At 44.9% G+C, this 15,799-nt stretch overlaps 2 protein-coding genes and 1 pseudogene across 2 annotated transcripts; all 3 read left to right on the forward strand.

Annotated features, from left to right (window-relative positions):
* LOC109706058 (trihelix transcription factor ASIL2-like) lies at nucleotides 477-1,680 on the forward strand. Its single transcript, XM_020226861.1, has one exon. It carries the CDS (start codon nucleotides 583-585, stop codon nucleotides 1,477-1,479), a length of 897 nt encoding a protein of 298 aa, XP_020082450.1. The 5' UTR covers nucleotides 477-582; the 3' UTR covers nucleotides 1,480-1,680.
* LOC109727867 lies at nucleotides 5,416-9,665 on the forward strand (annotated as a pseudogene).
* LOC109727876 (homeobox protein engrailed-1-like) lies at nucleotides 12,612-14,431 on the forward strand. The gene is made up of 2 exons (XM_020258076.1): nucleotides 12,612-12,956; nucleotides 14,066-14,431. Exons 1-2 carry the CDS (start codon nucleotides 12,612-12,614, stop codon nucleotides 14,429-14,431), a joined length of 711 nt encoding a protein of 236 aa, XP_020113665.1.

Consider the following 15,799-nt stretch of genomic DNA (forward strand, 5'->3'; position numbering starts at 1 on the left):
CATGGATTAGACTGTTGGGCCTGCTGTGCGTCGGCCTGTTGGGCTGGTCAGAGCTGATGTGTTAACTCTGAAATTAAAATTTAAAATATTCAAATATTCAAATAGTAAATTTCTGAATTTTGGATGCTTACTTTTTTTTTTAAAAAAAAAAATTTAAATACATTTTCTTGTTTCAAGACAGCGGAAACTTCTGCGGACAGCACAGCGGCTCTAAGACGCCGGCAAGCCCGAGGCCCACCCGCAACCCACGTGAGCTCCACCACCTTCTCCGGTCCTTCACCTCCACTAACCAACTCCACCCCCCACAACCCGCCCCGGTCCAATGCCAATTGACCCGAACCCGGCCCCGCACTCTCCACCCAATCCTTATCCCACCACCGCCACCACCACAACCGCCACCAACGCCACCCCTTTAACACCTCCCCTACCCCCCAACCCATGCCCCCGCCGAACCCTAACCCTAACCCTAACNGCCACCCCTTTAACACCTCCCCTACCCCCCAACCCATGCCCCCGCCGAACTCTAACCCTAACCCTAACCCTAACCCTAACCCTAACCCGAGCGTCTCTCCCCCCTGATCCATGTCCGCCTTAGCAGGAGAGCCCGAGCGCCGTCCCCTGCCTCCTCCGCCTCCGGCGCCGGCGACGCGGAGGCTCGGGCCCGGCCAGCCGTGGTCGCACCTGGAGACGGTCCACCTGATCGACGCCTACGAGCAGCGGTGGTACGCCCTCAAGCGGGGCCAGCTCAAGGCGCAGCAGTGGGAGGAGGTCGCCGCCGAGGTCGCCGCGCGGTGCGGCTTCGAGCGGCCCTCCAAGACCGGCACCCAGTGCCGCCACAAGATCGAGAAACTCCGCAAGCGCTACCGCGCCGAGCGCCTCCGGCCCGTCGCCTCCCCCTGGCCCTACTTCGAACGCATCGACCGCATGGAGCGCGGGCCCATGCCCATCTCCGTGCGGCCCCCTCCCTCGCGGCTTCCCCAGGCGCTCCCGATCGCGTCCAGCGACGAGGAGAACGACGACGCCGAAGACGACGACGGCGCGGGCGAGGACGACGGGGTGCGGATCGCCAGCAACACGCGGAGCATCAATGGGATCCTTCGCGAGTCCAGCTGGGGGTTCCCTAGGGCATCGGCGAACCCTCCCCCTCTTCCCCCGCGGAAATTGAGCCATTACCAGAAGGTTGAAGCGGAAGACGATGATGATGACGACGACGACGAAGATGATGAAGAAGAGGAGGCGGAGGAGGATGTGGGAGTAAAGCTGATGTCGCAGCTCGCGACAGTGGTGCGGAGGTTCGGAGATGGATTGGAGAGGTTGGAGAAGAGGAGGATGGAGCTGATGAGGGAGATTGAGAGGGATTGGATGGAGATGGAGACGAAAAGGGCTGAGATGGTGATGGAGTCGCAGCGCTATCTTGTGGAGACCATTGCCGGTGCTTTCACCTCAGCAAAGAAGGCCAAGAAAGCCCGGGATTCATGAGAATGCTAATAATGCCAGGTCCTGCAAACACAATCTCCAGACCCTGGTCTTTCTTAATTAGAAAAAAGAAATTTGGGCGGAGATCGCGTTTCCTTTTGACTTTGCTAATTTAAGATTTTATTTTTCATGCCCTTGACCCAATACGGATGTAGGGATCTTGAATAATCTTGAATAATAGAAGTAGATTTGGTTTAATATTTCTACTTGGGACCCTACAGTTTTACTATGCTGATGGTAAGTTTGCATGCTCATGCGACTTCATATCTGGTATGTGCTCTCTTTATTCGGCCATATGGTTCTGCATATGCCCTTGCATTAAACATCTCATCTGTTGTTCAAGTTGTTCAAGCTTTTCATAACCATTGCCCAACTTCTGTTTTGTAGTTGAAGGCAAAGTATCGCCGTTACTGAAGTAAATGTCTGACATTCAAAGATGGTTCATGACTTCTATTAATGTCTGATCTTTTGCATTTAGCATATGTAGCTTGATATATTGAATGCATTTGGCATGTCATGTATCATATCAGGTTAAAATAGTTCTCTCTTTTAAAAATTAGAGGTAGGTTTCTAAATGATAATCTATTTGTCCTTGTTCTTGGCATTCCATTAATTAGTCTTTTAGGAATTTGTCTTTTTTAAACAGAAATTCAAGACCCTATGTGCAATGTATTTTCACGGATGGCTATATTTGAGTCCTACTAATTGCAGCAAGTGCAATTTGTGTTTTCTCTTCATTATGATCGATAGAATTTATACTAGTTGTTGTATACAATGTCAAAATGAATTGCTCGACTTTCCACTGACTGTGAACGTACGATAAGTTCAACTTATGGATTTATGACTCCTTATTCACTTGCCTCTTAATTTGCTTATTTTTTTTTACTTTATTATAGTTTACTTCTGAGTTGCAACTATTTCATGGCTTCTAGATGAGAAAGGGCAATATCGTCATTGCTGTTGATTATAATAAGCTTCTAATGATTGTAAGGACTGCAAGTATGCGTTGCTTCTGAAGAATGGAAGTCATGCATAAATAAGATGTTAGAATACATGTGCATGATGCTGAGATATATTGCTTGAAACAGAACAGGAAAAGGCAATAACAGCTCTTCAAATAGTACTGTATTTTAACCAGCTAATGTATGGTCTTAGAAAAGAACTTGCTAATATATCAAACTAATCTAGAGTCTTGTTAAGTTTTGGATGGTGGTCTCTTTAACAATGTGCGTTAGTGTGTTCTGCTGCACATGCCTAAGCTGTGAATCTGGGCCTGGGGCTAGACATAGGAAGCATACAGATCGTCTTAATTTCATCAAGATGGATTTTGTTGCTTTATGTTTGGATATGTATTTTTTTAAATTTTATTTGTTGGCTGCTTTGAATTTACATCTCTTCACTCTTTAATACCCTGGAAGTTGATACTAGATAGCTTGCTGCCTGGTTTAGTCACTGCAGCCATTAACTTACTGCTTCCAGGGATGGTCTAGAAATGAGCTTCTGTTTTCAAATTTGGTTTCCTCTTTGAAAAAGAGGATTAGAATGTGGTAATTTATTAGTGTGTTGCCTAAAGTATGACTGTTGTTATAATGCTCGGGAGGAAGTATGATGATCCTTGTACATGCCTTGATACAAGAAGATGTCAAAGAGAATTGTTTGTGTGAAAGTCAATAAAGATTATTGATGTAGAGTGGGTTAGGCCTTTGCAAGGGGATAGGAAAAAGGGACAGGTAGAAATTCTAGTTAGAATTCTGTACTGCTTATGTCCGTTGTTTACTGAAAATCTAGCATTAGGGTGAAGTGCATCAAAGGTTTTCAACTTTAGTGGGATGGATCATACTACTGTCTTGTTGCCTGAACAGTGAACAGAAGTGGTTTTTTTAGACTATTGACTGGCATTTACTAGGTGGGTAGATAGTTCGGCAACAAGAACAAACTTAAAGGATGTCAACTACATTTGAAGCTTTAGGATTCCCTCTACTGTGCAAAAGTGATGAAAATCAGATCTTATGGTCGTGATCAGTAAATAACAGATCAAAACAAGGATTTCTTGTAAATGATGAAATCGGATTACATGTTTGGCGTAATAATTGTCAGAGCCTTATGTAATTTCATGTTACAGTGTTGAATAGTAGTTGCAACATGCGTGAATTCTGTATGCCTTATTTTAATCTATTTGTATATTTTCCGTATCAACCATGTGCAACCATGTAGTTTGCTGGTCCAAGCTTAGAATGCGCTAACAAGCAAGTCTTATTGGAATGGTGTTGTAATTGTCGATGATTTTTTTTTAAAAGATTTGATGTGAAGTTGGTCAGTTCTATTAGTGCAAGTGTGGTTAGAGTACTACTAGATTTACTATACATAATCTGACTCTCACTGGAACCTGATCATGATAAGAGTCTCTAGAACCTGGATTGAACTTGTTAATGCGCCCTTTGCTGTCTCTGTGTGTTTTGTTTTCTACATTCATTGTTTGATATTCTGGGCTAGGTGCAAATCACTAGACAATATGATTGAACGTTGTTTTAGCAGTAAGAAATCATATTATTACTTATGATTTGTTACTCACATTACTACTGGCAAGAGATGTTCTATCTTTTTTTATTGCAGTCATTTATACTACACGAAGTCAATGTTCTCCCTAGATGATCTCTATTACTCTGTGATACTCATCTATATATTTATGCAGATATCTAATTTTTAGGATATATTTGAATGCCGGAATAAGATATCTAATGATAACTTATTTAATACAAGAACTCTTCTTATATTGTGTGATTAGAAAGTTTAGAAGGTCTTGATATTTATGATTTGGTAAGGAGTGATTTGTTTTATTCCGAAAGAATAATTTGAAAGCTCAATATGTTATTCATTCTAGATATTTGATCACATTCTTCATCTTTTAAATATTATACATGTTTTTTGAGTAAATTGAATTGATATAATGAATAAGATATTTTTATGTCCAAACAGGGTATTAATGTATTATATTAGGATGTATAGGATTTTCTCAGGTCATTTGTAACAACTCGGTACATTCTCAAAAGTCCTGGGTGTCAGCTGTGGTTACGCGAAAAACCTTTTGCAGGGGAGGATTATACGTCAATGAAAGGGCCGGTTATGCCAATAATGATAGGGATTCTCTTGTCATCTAGTACAACTTTAGTCAATTTGCTTTTGAATTTTGTTGGGTTGGGTTGAGTTGGATTTGTTGGACCAAAATCATGAATAAACGACAGACCATAAAAATCATGTATAATATATATTTATATTTATCTTCAATAAACTTGATAACGCTGATGTGCTATCTACAGTTTTTTTTGTTTTTTTTAGGAGAGTTACCACATATTTCTTTTTCATACGAATCTCAATTTCAATTTACACGCGTGGATAAGGAAATCTAATCCCATTAACTATCAAAACGATTTTATCTAACCATAGTGACAGCTTTATTCGAAGATTTATAGGTAAGTAGAATCTTACGAATTATTATTATCCAGCATAGTTTAACTTTATCCCCAAACGAAAGCCGTCCAAGCGTGACTCGAGAATATCCGGAAGTATATAAGTTTAGATAAGGCAAATCCGAACACTGTCATGTGGGCCCCACTGCTAGTAAAATTATAATGATTTTATTTTCTTATAATGGAAGAAAAAATAGAGGGTCTAATTCCGAAGTGTAGAATAGTTGAGGGTGTCTCCATGCATTGTCACCTTCGATTCCGCTCATCTCACCTCGCATCGTCCCAAAGCTCTCCAATTTCTCCCTCTTCCTCGTCCTCCTCTCCGCTCTTGTTACCTCCGCCATTTTTTTCTCCTCTCCCACTCCCATCAATCCACAAAAAAGAAACCCTTGCTCGAGCTCCGATCCAATCCGATGCCTCCTTAACCTCCTCAAGATTTCGAGGAGGAGGAGGAGGAGGAGGAGGAGAGGCGATGTCCCCCGCCACCGCCGCTGCTTCCCCTCGCAACCTACTGCCCCTTCCTCGCCCTCGTCGATTCTACTCACTCCCCGTTCCTGGGTATCGCCTAAAAATCCCTCCTTTCTCCAATCGCTCTTTATCCCCACCGCTTTACTCACAGTTCACGACTTTTGAGCCCAAAAAGAGTAGATTCGCCTCTTCGGTAAAGAGCCCATCTCGGTTGCCAATTGCCGTGTACTTATCCGGTAACACAATACTCAGAAACCCACTTTCCCAAATTCACCAAAAAAGTGAAAAAACAGAAGAAGAAATGATTGGAAAAGAAGCTAAAGATTTGATGTTTCAAGTGAGGATGTCAGTGGGAGTCGAGAGAAGGATCTACCGGGCCAGCCGAGCTTCGACGCCGTGCTTTCGGCGGTTGAAGTTCTCTGCATCGTGCCGCCCGCCATCTATTCGATCGGGTGCCTCATCGGGTCGGTGCTGCCGCCTGCGGCGGCCAAACAGTTCCAGGCATCGGCAGGGAATAAGCTTTTTGTATGGCAGTATTTTCTCTTGGTCGGTGCGTTGGAGATTGGGTGTTTGATTCGGTGGCGGCAGTGGCGACGGCTGTATAGGGTGAATGGGAGCGGTGTGAGTGTTGATCTGATCGGGAGGATCGAGAAGGTGGAGGAGGATCTGCGGAGCTCCACGACCATCATCCGCGTGCTCTCGCGGCAGCTTGAGAAGCTCGGGATTAGGTTTAGGGTTCTAGGAAGGCCTTGAAGGAGCTGATTGCGGAGGTAATGCTTGTTGCAATGAAGCTGTGACTTGTATATTTTAGATTAATTCTGCAATTTGCGGTTGCTTTTATTGCAATTGGTCCTTATCTTCGGAGAATTTGTGATTGTACTGAACTTTAGGCCCTTCTACATATAATCTCTTTTTTCGATAGTTTCTGCTAGAAGTATTTGTCCAGATATCATCTCATTGTTATGCAGAACGTAATCTAGAACGAGGACTTGTTTTAGAGTAACATCGTCGCATTTATATGATTTGCTATAGATATGGTGTGTTTGCTATGATCTTTTGGTGTTTCACATTTCATCATAAGAAATGAAAATATCTGCTTTGTCGGATCATGTTTATCCTGCTTCTGCTATTTGCCTTTGATTTGCAATTTTTTTAAATATATAAGTTCATACTCTTACTTAATGATTGACGGGCAGTGGTATGGGACATGTATACAGCATGATATTGTCTGTTGATATGGTAAGTTTGAGAAAATAGAGTATAAGTTGATCAGGATACAAAAATGCCTCTAAATATTATACGTGCGCATATCTGATTATGCATAGAATACATAATTTGCAATGGTATGCATTTTTATGATTCAGCTTCATCTGGCTCTTAAAGCGTACCATCGTATAGTTCTCTTCCTTATTTTATTTACATTTTATTTCTAATCAATACGAGAGAAGCTGATTTTACTGTAGTCTAACAATTCAGAAGTGACGTCTCAACGCCCACTAGAGTCTTATATAGTTGGTTAGAAGTAGATATCCAGACGATGACGGAATATAAATATAACCATGTTGAATAGTTATTAGATGGCTACGAATCTGATATCTTGTATATGGGTGTAAGGGTGTTGAAGGATAAGTAATCTAGAGTCGTAGAGTTCTCGGTGATGTAAAGACTATAGAGCTTAGGGCGTGGTTATGTTTGAGACCTTCAACACTAATATAAATAGCAAGCATTTATGCTAGTTACCAACTATTAGGAGAGGAGGAATTGATGGTTCCTTTGCTTTTCAATATTGGCTCCTTCAATTATCGTGTGCTCCAGTAAATTAAAGGTACTGGTGAAACCTAAATATTTACAATTCCAAGTTCCTTGGGCAGTAGTCAATTAAATGACAAAATCCTTTTTGAAGAAAAAAAAAAAGAAAAAATAGACATTTCGTCAATGCGTTGATCCTGCATTCTTGCTGCATGTAACACATTTTTAACCTCAGAAATTGAAGGGTTTCAATAGAAGAAATAGACATTTGGTCAATGCATAGATCCTGCATTCTTGCTGCATGTAACACATTGTTAACCTCAGAAATTGAAGGATTTCATCTATATTCACTTATGTTTTGACACGTGTGCAGACAGCAGCTTTGGCACAAAAGAATTCTGAAGCTACTGGAGCACTAGCGATGCAAGAGGACATTCTCGAAAAGGAGCTTGGTGAAATTCAGAAGGTTCTGTTGGCTATGCAGGTGACTCTTGTGAATGACTTTTTCTTTCCATGTTCATGTCTTTATAGTATTAAGGGTTAACTTTTGTTAGGTTATGGCTCCTCATTACCACATGGTTTGCCAATTATTTTTCGGAGGTTTCTTTCAAAACCTTAACATTATGTCTTCTAGAGTTTAATGAGTTATATTTATGATGATTCTTTGAGTAGATCTTCATTTGGTCGTTTGTTCTGATCCCTTTGTTTTGCAAAATTAAAATTGAGGAGATCAGGGCAACCGAGATACCTGGAGGATCTAGAATAGCCACATAATTCAGACTTATTTGGCAATCTGGAAGCTGCTTCTGATAATGTGTATTCAGTTCTCGAATGCATTCTTTGAGTAGAAAAAACTGCTTATTTTGAGAATTTGATGGGTGAATGCAAAGATACCCTGATGAGATTTAGCAAGATCAAGATGATCATAGAGAGTGATTTGATGTTAGACTGAGTACAAATTAGCTTAAATCAAAAAATTACTGGACCAAATCCAAACCATACAACATAAGCATATTGATATTTGATAAGAAGCATCTTAGAAGATTGATGCCTGGATAATGAATTGTTCATTTATGATTTCCAGAAATATAAAAAAGAACAACCCCAAAATGAAAGAGTTAAGAGAAGCAAAAGGTGATTAGGTGAACACTTAAAAAGCAAATTGGAATAAAGATCTAGGAGATATAAGCTGGACGATGGAGGAAGTCTTCTTTTCACCCTTGAATACCAACACGCAGCCTCCTTGCTTTAGCTCCCAGCATGCTAATTGGACTCCTGTCTTGTGTTTCTAAAAGTTCAGCTTCAAACATTATTGTTACCTTCTGCTTTTAGTTTCAAATCATGAACTTAAAATACTAACCTTATTCTGGGATACCAATTGGGTCAGAACTGCATCTCGTATGAAACCTTCCGATTCTTCTAATTTTCATCTATGTTCTGTATTTGTAGTTGGATACTAAGATCTTCTATATGAGTCAGATGCCACCCATTTTTGGCCTTTGTCAGCAGTAGTGGAACAACAGGTTTGGAACCAACAAGACAATCTCTCCCTGCTAAATTCATCAGCTGTGTATGATCTTCATGGACATCGTTTTTATGTCTTGTGACTAATATCCTCAGGCTACTCAAATCTTTGGTCTTCTGTCCCCTCTTTAAGTTGTGTGAATCCTATATCCCATCTTCATGTCAACCATGCTATATCTTCAAGTAATTAAAAAATTGCCTGGACTGATTTGCGTGAAAGTTGAAGATCAACTTTTTCCGTGCAATATTAGTTGACTTCAATAATTGAGCTAGCTAAGTTTTCAAAAAATTTAATTGAGTTAGCTCATGTTATTATGGATTTCATTGTTTGCTGTTTCTGATCTCACTGTGAAAAATTTCTGGATTCCATGCTTGACTGAGCACTCTCTTCAAAGCCAAACAGATGCCCATCCAGTTTCACATTCTTCAACTAAATATCTTTCTATTGAAATACTTACGCAGGAACAACAGCAAAAGCAGCTTGAGCTGATCCTTGCTATCGGCAAGGCAGGAAAGCTATTATTAGATGGTAAGCGAGAGTCTGCACTAGAAGAGGGTAACACCGTCGTTGCTACTCGCATTCCAGAGAAAAGGGAGAAGGAAGAGCTCAAGGTGCAGTCTAAAGTAGTTGCTGGAGGGAATGACAAAGCCTAGATTTTCAATTTTCTTTGAAATACTTCTCAGCACGGCCCCCGGAGGTCACAATTTTTCATGTAAGTTTGGATTAATTGTATAATTAAGGTCGTGGTTAAGAAATACAAATATGGGTAATACGCGCCTGCAATATTAAGTAGTTAATGGCTGTATATGATATGAATGTGTTGAGAAATCATTGGGTTGGAGCTCTAAGATTAGTTGTGTCAGTAATCCGATGAGCACGGAATTTTGGGAATAAATTCAAAATCAGACTTCCTAGTGTAAAAACATGGTGATTATTCTGAATGTTACTGATGTGGGGAAACAAAGATTTCTTTTCCACTATTTGAGCCTCATTTAACTTGGCTGTATGTTTTCTAGTAGGCCATCCTCTTTGTTAGTAAAAGAGCAGTATATGTAGGGGTGTAAAACGGGCCGGGCGGCACGTGGGCCGCCCGGTCCGGCACAGCCTCGGGCCGGGCTACAGCACGGCACGGGTACTGTAGCATCCGTNTAGTCTATATATATATATATATATATATATATATATATATATATATATATATATATATATATATAGGCTAGGGCTACTATACTTTTATGAGTATAGCTGTCACGCCCCGGGGTCCCTTTTCAGTTTAAAACAAAGCGGAAAAGCGTCTGAATTTTTTTGAAAACCTGACCCGAGAGTATGCCAGATCTGCCACAAATACAGGAAATCCACTGTTCACACGGACAGAGTCTCCCTTGTATTTGTACGGCGTCGCACAAGTACAAGAAGTCATCCAGGCACAACCACAACAAATGAACATACAAATAACCAACCGTTATATATATTCATACACCATTCACCATAGATTCACATTTATGCATAAATCCACACCTATCAGTTAAAATGTTTCCAACCACAGAAACAGGTTTTGAAATACTAAGATGCAAAATCCACAGAAAACCTTTTGAAAACTGTTTCCTACACGAAAACCTTTATTCTTTAAAAACGCTACCACCAGGGGGAGAAAACCTTTTATTTTACAAAATCCAGAAATCCGTTTATTACATTCACGAAAATCCATATTTTCAAATGTAATAAAAATACTGAACCATATAACTATTTAAGCTATAACAACTAAAATAATAAGGGTAATAACTATACCGAAATAACCTGGGTCGGAAGCTCTATCGACCGCTACACACGTACCTCACGTCTCGTCCTACTACTCATCGCCCACGATACCTAAAAAAAAAATGGTGGGGGAGGTGAGAACATGTAAACATGTCTCCCCTCCCAGTGGGTACCGCAAGCCGAAGAAGGCGAGGAGTACTCACCGGATCAGGAAGAGCTATATAACAATACGGGTCAGTGGGAATACAGTAGGAACAATAGTAAACGAAAGAGATGTATAAGGTAATGAGCAGATATACTAAATACAGTAGCAATAATAATACATGAACAGAATGTATAAGAACGACTACCGCTACTGTAAGAAGAATATAAAACATACCTGGGTATCAAACTATAGTAGCAAGACAAGTATATAGAAAGAACTGTAAGTATGCATGCAATAACTGCTACTATAGGCGTATGCGTCAACGGGACAATCAGTCCAAAAGTACCCAATCTAAAACCAATGCTCTCTTGGTCAGCACCGCAGACCTCAAGCCAATGCCACTACTACTCTCCAGTGCATATAACCCCTCTAGGGCTCACGGGTTGTCACCATTCACCCACTTTTTCGGAAAAGAACACTCCTTGCGGTGGATCAAACCGCCAGTGTTCGTGAAATGCGACGAGTATCGGGCGATCAATGCAATATGCTCAATGATCAACCGTCGGCAACCAGCCGGCAATCCTGCCCCCCACGGCCCATCGACCGCATGTCATCAACTGTAAGGAAGCACAATAACCGACCACTCAGGTCAACTAGGATGGGACAACATCGACATCCTCTCAAACATATGAAAATACTGCTCAATGAACCACAAGGACTGACCACTCAGATCAACTAGGATATGAAACTCGACCAATCATGTCACAAGTATAGGATATGAAACTCGACCAATCATGTCACAAGTATAGGATATGAAACTCGACCAATCATGTCACAAGTATAGGATATGATGCACTGACCGACTAGGTCACAAACATGTCAAATAGTGAATATGAGTAAAGTATAATCATCCGTCGGCAACTAACCGACAATCCTACCCCTCAGGGTATACCGACCTCAACGGTCATCAGACAACAAAGGTCGAGGAACTCACTGAATAGGTCACAAATACTGAATACTAGAATCGACCGACTAGATCGCTGATCTCACAGATAATCACGGAATCGCTCTACTATAAACACGAATTAGGGTATGGAGAATAGCTAAGTAGAGCAACAAGGAAACATGGTATCACATACAGATAGACTATACTCCTACACATGATACTAAGCATGGAAACGTCTGAGTAGAGTAAAATCAAACAACGTGGGTGTAATATAAACAATAGAGGTGCAAAGCTCAACATATAATATATGCATGGGTAATAACAAAAGAGCAAGGGTAAGAAACCATCACCGAGCGTGCACCACTGTACCAACGTCGGATCGAAGTACCCACCTGTACAACTGTCGCACCTGTCTCCTGACTGCAAAAGAACATCAACAGGACCTAAGGAGGGTCCACTGGGTTAGTGTCTAACCCACAACTAAGAAACCCTAAAAGCATAACCCCATAAATAAACCATTGAATACACAACCCACAAAAATCCCACGGAGATCGGTTTCCCAAAACCGATTACCGAACAAAACGGAAGTCCCAAAAACCGCACCGAGACTCTGCTGGGACCCACGGACTGTCCCGGAACTCACCGACTCGTACTACGAGTCACCCGCTGCCACTAAATACAATTTACATGTGACTTGGCAGCAAAGACCTTAACTCACTCCAAAACGATTATCGTCGGATAATCGTTCCGAACCGGGTTCCCGGAAGTGTCTATTTCGACACCGGAACTAGGGGTGTAAAACGGGCCAGGCGGCACGTGGGCCGCCCGGCCCGGCACGGCCTCGGGCCGGGCTACAGCACGGCACGGATACTGTAGCATCCGTGCCGGGCCGGCCCGGCCCGAGCCTTCGGGTCGTGCTGGGCCGCTCATATGTAGCCCGACGGCCCGGCACGGCACGGCCCGATACGGGCCTGGGCCGTGCCGGGCCGAGGGGAGGCGGGCGGCCCGGCACGGCACGGCCCGTTTGGGCCGTGCCAGCCGAGCCAGCACGGCCCGGGCCCTCAAGGCCCGAGGCAAATGCTTTGGGCCTTGAGGCCTAAGCTCCTGGGGAGGAAGGAAGGAAGGAAGTCCTCCTCCTCCCCAGGAACTCTCCTCCCAAGGTCCAACCTTGGGAGGAGAGGCGCCCATGGCACCTCCCGCAGCAGCTCCGCCCACGGCCCCGACGCCGAACCCCTGTCGCCCCCGCTCCGGCACCGGCCCCCAAATCCAAGGCCCCACCCGTCCGGCCGTCCCCCTCCGCCTCCCCGACCTCCTCCCCCCGGCTCCCCCGACCTCCTCCTCGGCCACCTCTTCCGAGATCCCCTCCACCGAGACCCCCTCCTCCCCGGAAAGCCCACGGCCCTCGGAAAACCCCGCGCCTCCGTTAATTTTTTTTTTTAAAAAATAATACAAATTTATTTTTTTTAAAAATAAATAAATAAATATTTACTACATTATAATTATTTTTATAAATTTTTAAATAATTTAATCAAATTTAAACTAAAATTTTAAAATAATTTTAAAACATAACTATTTTAATAGGCCGGCCCGAAGCACGGCCCGGCCCGGCACGGCCCGTGCCTTCCGGGCCAGAGGCTAGGCAGTTTGGGCCCGGCACGGCACGGCCCGAAATTGAAGGCGGGCCGGGCCGTGCCAGCCACTAGCCCGTTTCGGCCCGAAAAATGTGGGCCGTGCCGGCCCGGCACGGCCCACATTACACCCCTAACCGGAACCCACCGTCGCTCACTCGTCATTTTCGAACCCTCGAAATAACACGGGTGACCAGCCAACTAGGCTCAGCGACACAATAAATCATCCCGAGACACCGTCGGAATAATTCCGAACCGAAACCGCGTTCCGTCGGCGAATTTTGCCGACAAACGCACCGGAATGCCCTTTTCGATCTTCGCAATGGTCCGGGGCCTTGGACAATCAGTCCAGAGGTCACCCACAACTCATCCATGCTACCAACAGCAGCCGCGACGAACAAAGTTGCATAAAAACCCTTCCGAATACTCGAAATCGCATTATTTCATGCGATTTCGGCGCTTTTATGGTCCGTCCATGCAAACCAGAGGTCAATCAGCCGAGCCAAGATACCCACTGACAGGTTTCGACGTGCCGCAGGCCGTGCTCACCTTTCGGAGCAATTTTGGCCACTGTAGAGAGTGCGGGGGTGACGCGAAAGTCTGCGAACAGCGCGCACAGCATGAAAAGCATGCTTATCTCGCTAACCAGGGGCTCTCTGACCCTAATTGAGGTGAGAACTGTGATCAGCACTGACTGATGATCACCGTGCTCACTTCCGGAGGCATCGGAACAGCCTCGGGTCGCCGGAACACTATACACAATCCCAAACAGTGCACAATAATAGCAATACAAGCTTACCGGAGCTAGGCAGGGCTCGGGGTGGCCGGCGGCGGCCGGACGGCGGGCAGGCCGGCCAAGGGAAGGTGCTCCAGGTCAGAGGAGGTCGGGGCTCGCGTCAACAGGCGACGGGAGGCGGCGACGACGGCGGGCAACTATGCCCTAGTTGCACAACCCGAGGAGAGCATGGGCTCACCACGGTTGACAGGGAGCTCCGGCAGCGGGTTAGCCGGCGGTGGACGGGTGCGGCCGGCCAGGCGGAGTCGGTGCTCACGCCGGACGGCGGCGGCGCCGGTGCTGGATGTGGCTCGGTCTACACAAAGCCCAACCGGGCTGAGCCGAACAAGACGGCGGCGCTGGCGGCCGGGAGAGGTCGGGGGTGCACAGGGGCGACGGCGGTGGTTCGCCGGAGGCCGAGGGAAGGCGGCGCAGCGGATCTGGAGTGGCGGCGGCGCGCGGGCCTCGAGCCCAACGTGCTCGGTCTGGGTTGACCGAGGGTGGCCGCTGGGAGCAGGGGCAGCGCCGGCGGCGCGTGCGGGCGGTGACGGCCGACGGCGATGGCGACGGGGAGTTCCAGGAGGGTGGCGCTTCCAATCCTGAGTGGCAGCAGGGCGAGGAGGAGGAGATCCCACCACCTCGGCCAGATCGGCTCAGATCTGGCCGCAACTGGCCAGGGTGGTGGTGGCGGCGCTCGGGGGCGGCCGGGACGGCGGCGGCCGACGGCGATGATGTTGGAGAATGGTCTCGGCCAGAGGGTGGAGTCCGAGGGTGTGGGTTCACCCTGGTAGCAGCACAAGTGGGGGGTGAAGGGTGGTGAAGCAAGGAACAATGGAGAGGTGGAGGAGCAGCCAGCTCCGGCGGCCGGCGGCGTGCTCTGGTAGCCGGAGCGCGCGCGGGGAGAGCAGGGGAACGTGAGGGAGGCGATTAAGGAAGAGGAGGGGACCCAGGATTAGGGTTTCATGGTGACCTAACTCTATGATATATGTACAATTACAGAAAAACCCACCTCAGCCCTATTTTTATAATTTAGTCCCTGCCATTGCGCGTAACTTGCGCATACGCACCACCACGCTCGATCTCAAGCGATTCGGTACATAAAATACAATGACTTTTGCGAAGTTTCCGATTTGCCACCTTCGACCCCTCAGTGAACATTTCGCGTTTCCCGAAAATTCGTCCGTTGGATTTTCGATCCGATAGTGCCATCGCGTTCAGCACGACGGGGGCATCGAAACTACGATTTCGTTTCATCCGATTTGCTTGCCGATTTGCGACAAAATCTGACCTCTCTCCAAATAACCTATATATCATACATAGGCCTTGGTGGAAACCCGAAATCCTTTAATTCAAACTCGTATTTGAATTCCCTGCCACCAGTAGGTACTTGAAACATCTCTCACCCATCTCCAGATCACTTGTACAAATCACGAGGAGTTTTAAAATGCACGAATAGCAAAGAGCGGAAACCCTCTTTTTGTTAAAACTCCTTTTTCGACACTTTAGACATAAAGAAATTTTCGAGGTCTTTGGAATACACCACCCACCTTAGATGGTTACAAGGATGCTACGGTGAATTTCTTGAAATTTTTGAAGCCCTAATCCGCGTACTGCGGCTATCTGTATAGAAAATGACGTTTTTGTCAATAACTTTGCGTACACTCGTCGGATTGTCGAACCGAGCGTTCCAACGCATTTAAAATACCCTCAATTTGGTTTCTACATGATCAAAATAGATCAAAACCTAACTTGGGCAAAATCCCTCTTTGGGATGCCCTAACATGTCATTTTTTTTACATTTCTCCTAGATTGATCTCATTGCTAAGTAAAAGAAAGCTTAGTATCATCTAGGAAGCATTCTA

The sequence above is a fragment of the Ananas comosus genome, linkage group 2 (genome assembly GCF_001540865.1).
Source record: "Ananas comosus cultivar F153 linkage group 2, ASM154086v1, whole genome shotgun sequence".
Classification (NCBI taxonomy): domain Eukaryota; kingdom Viridiplantae; phylum Streptophyta; class Magnoliopsida; order Poales; family Bromeliaceae; genus Ananas; species Ananas comosus.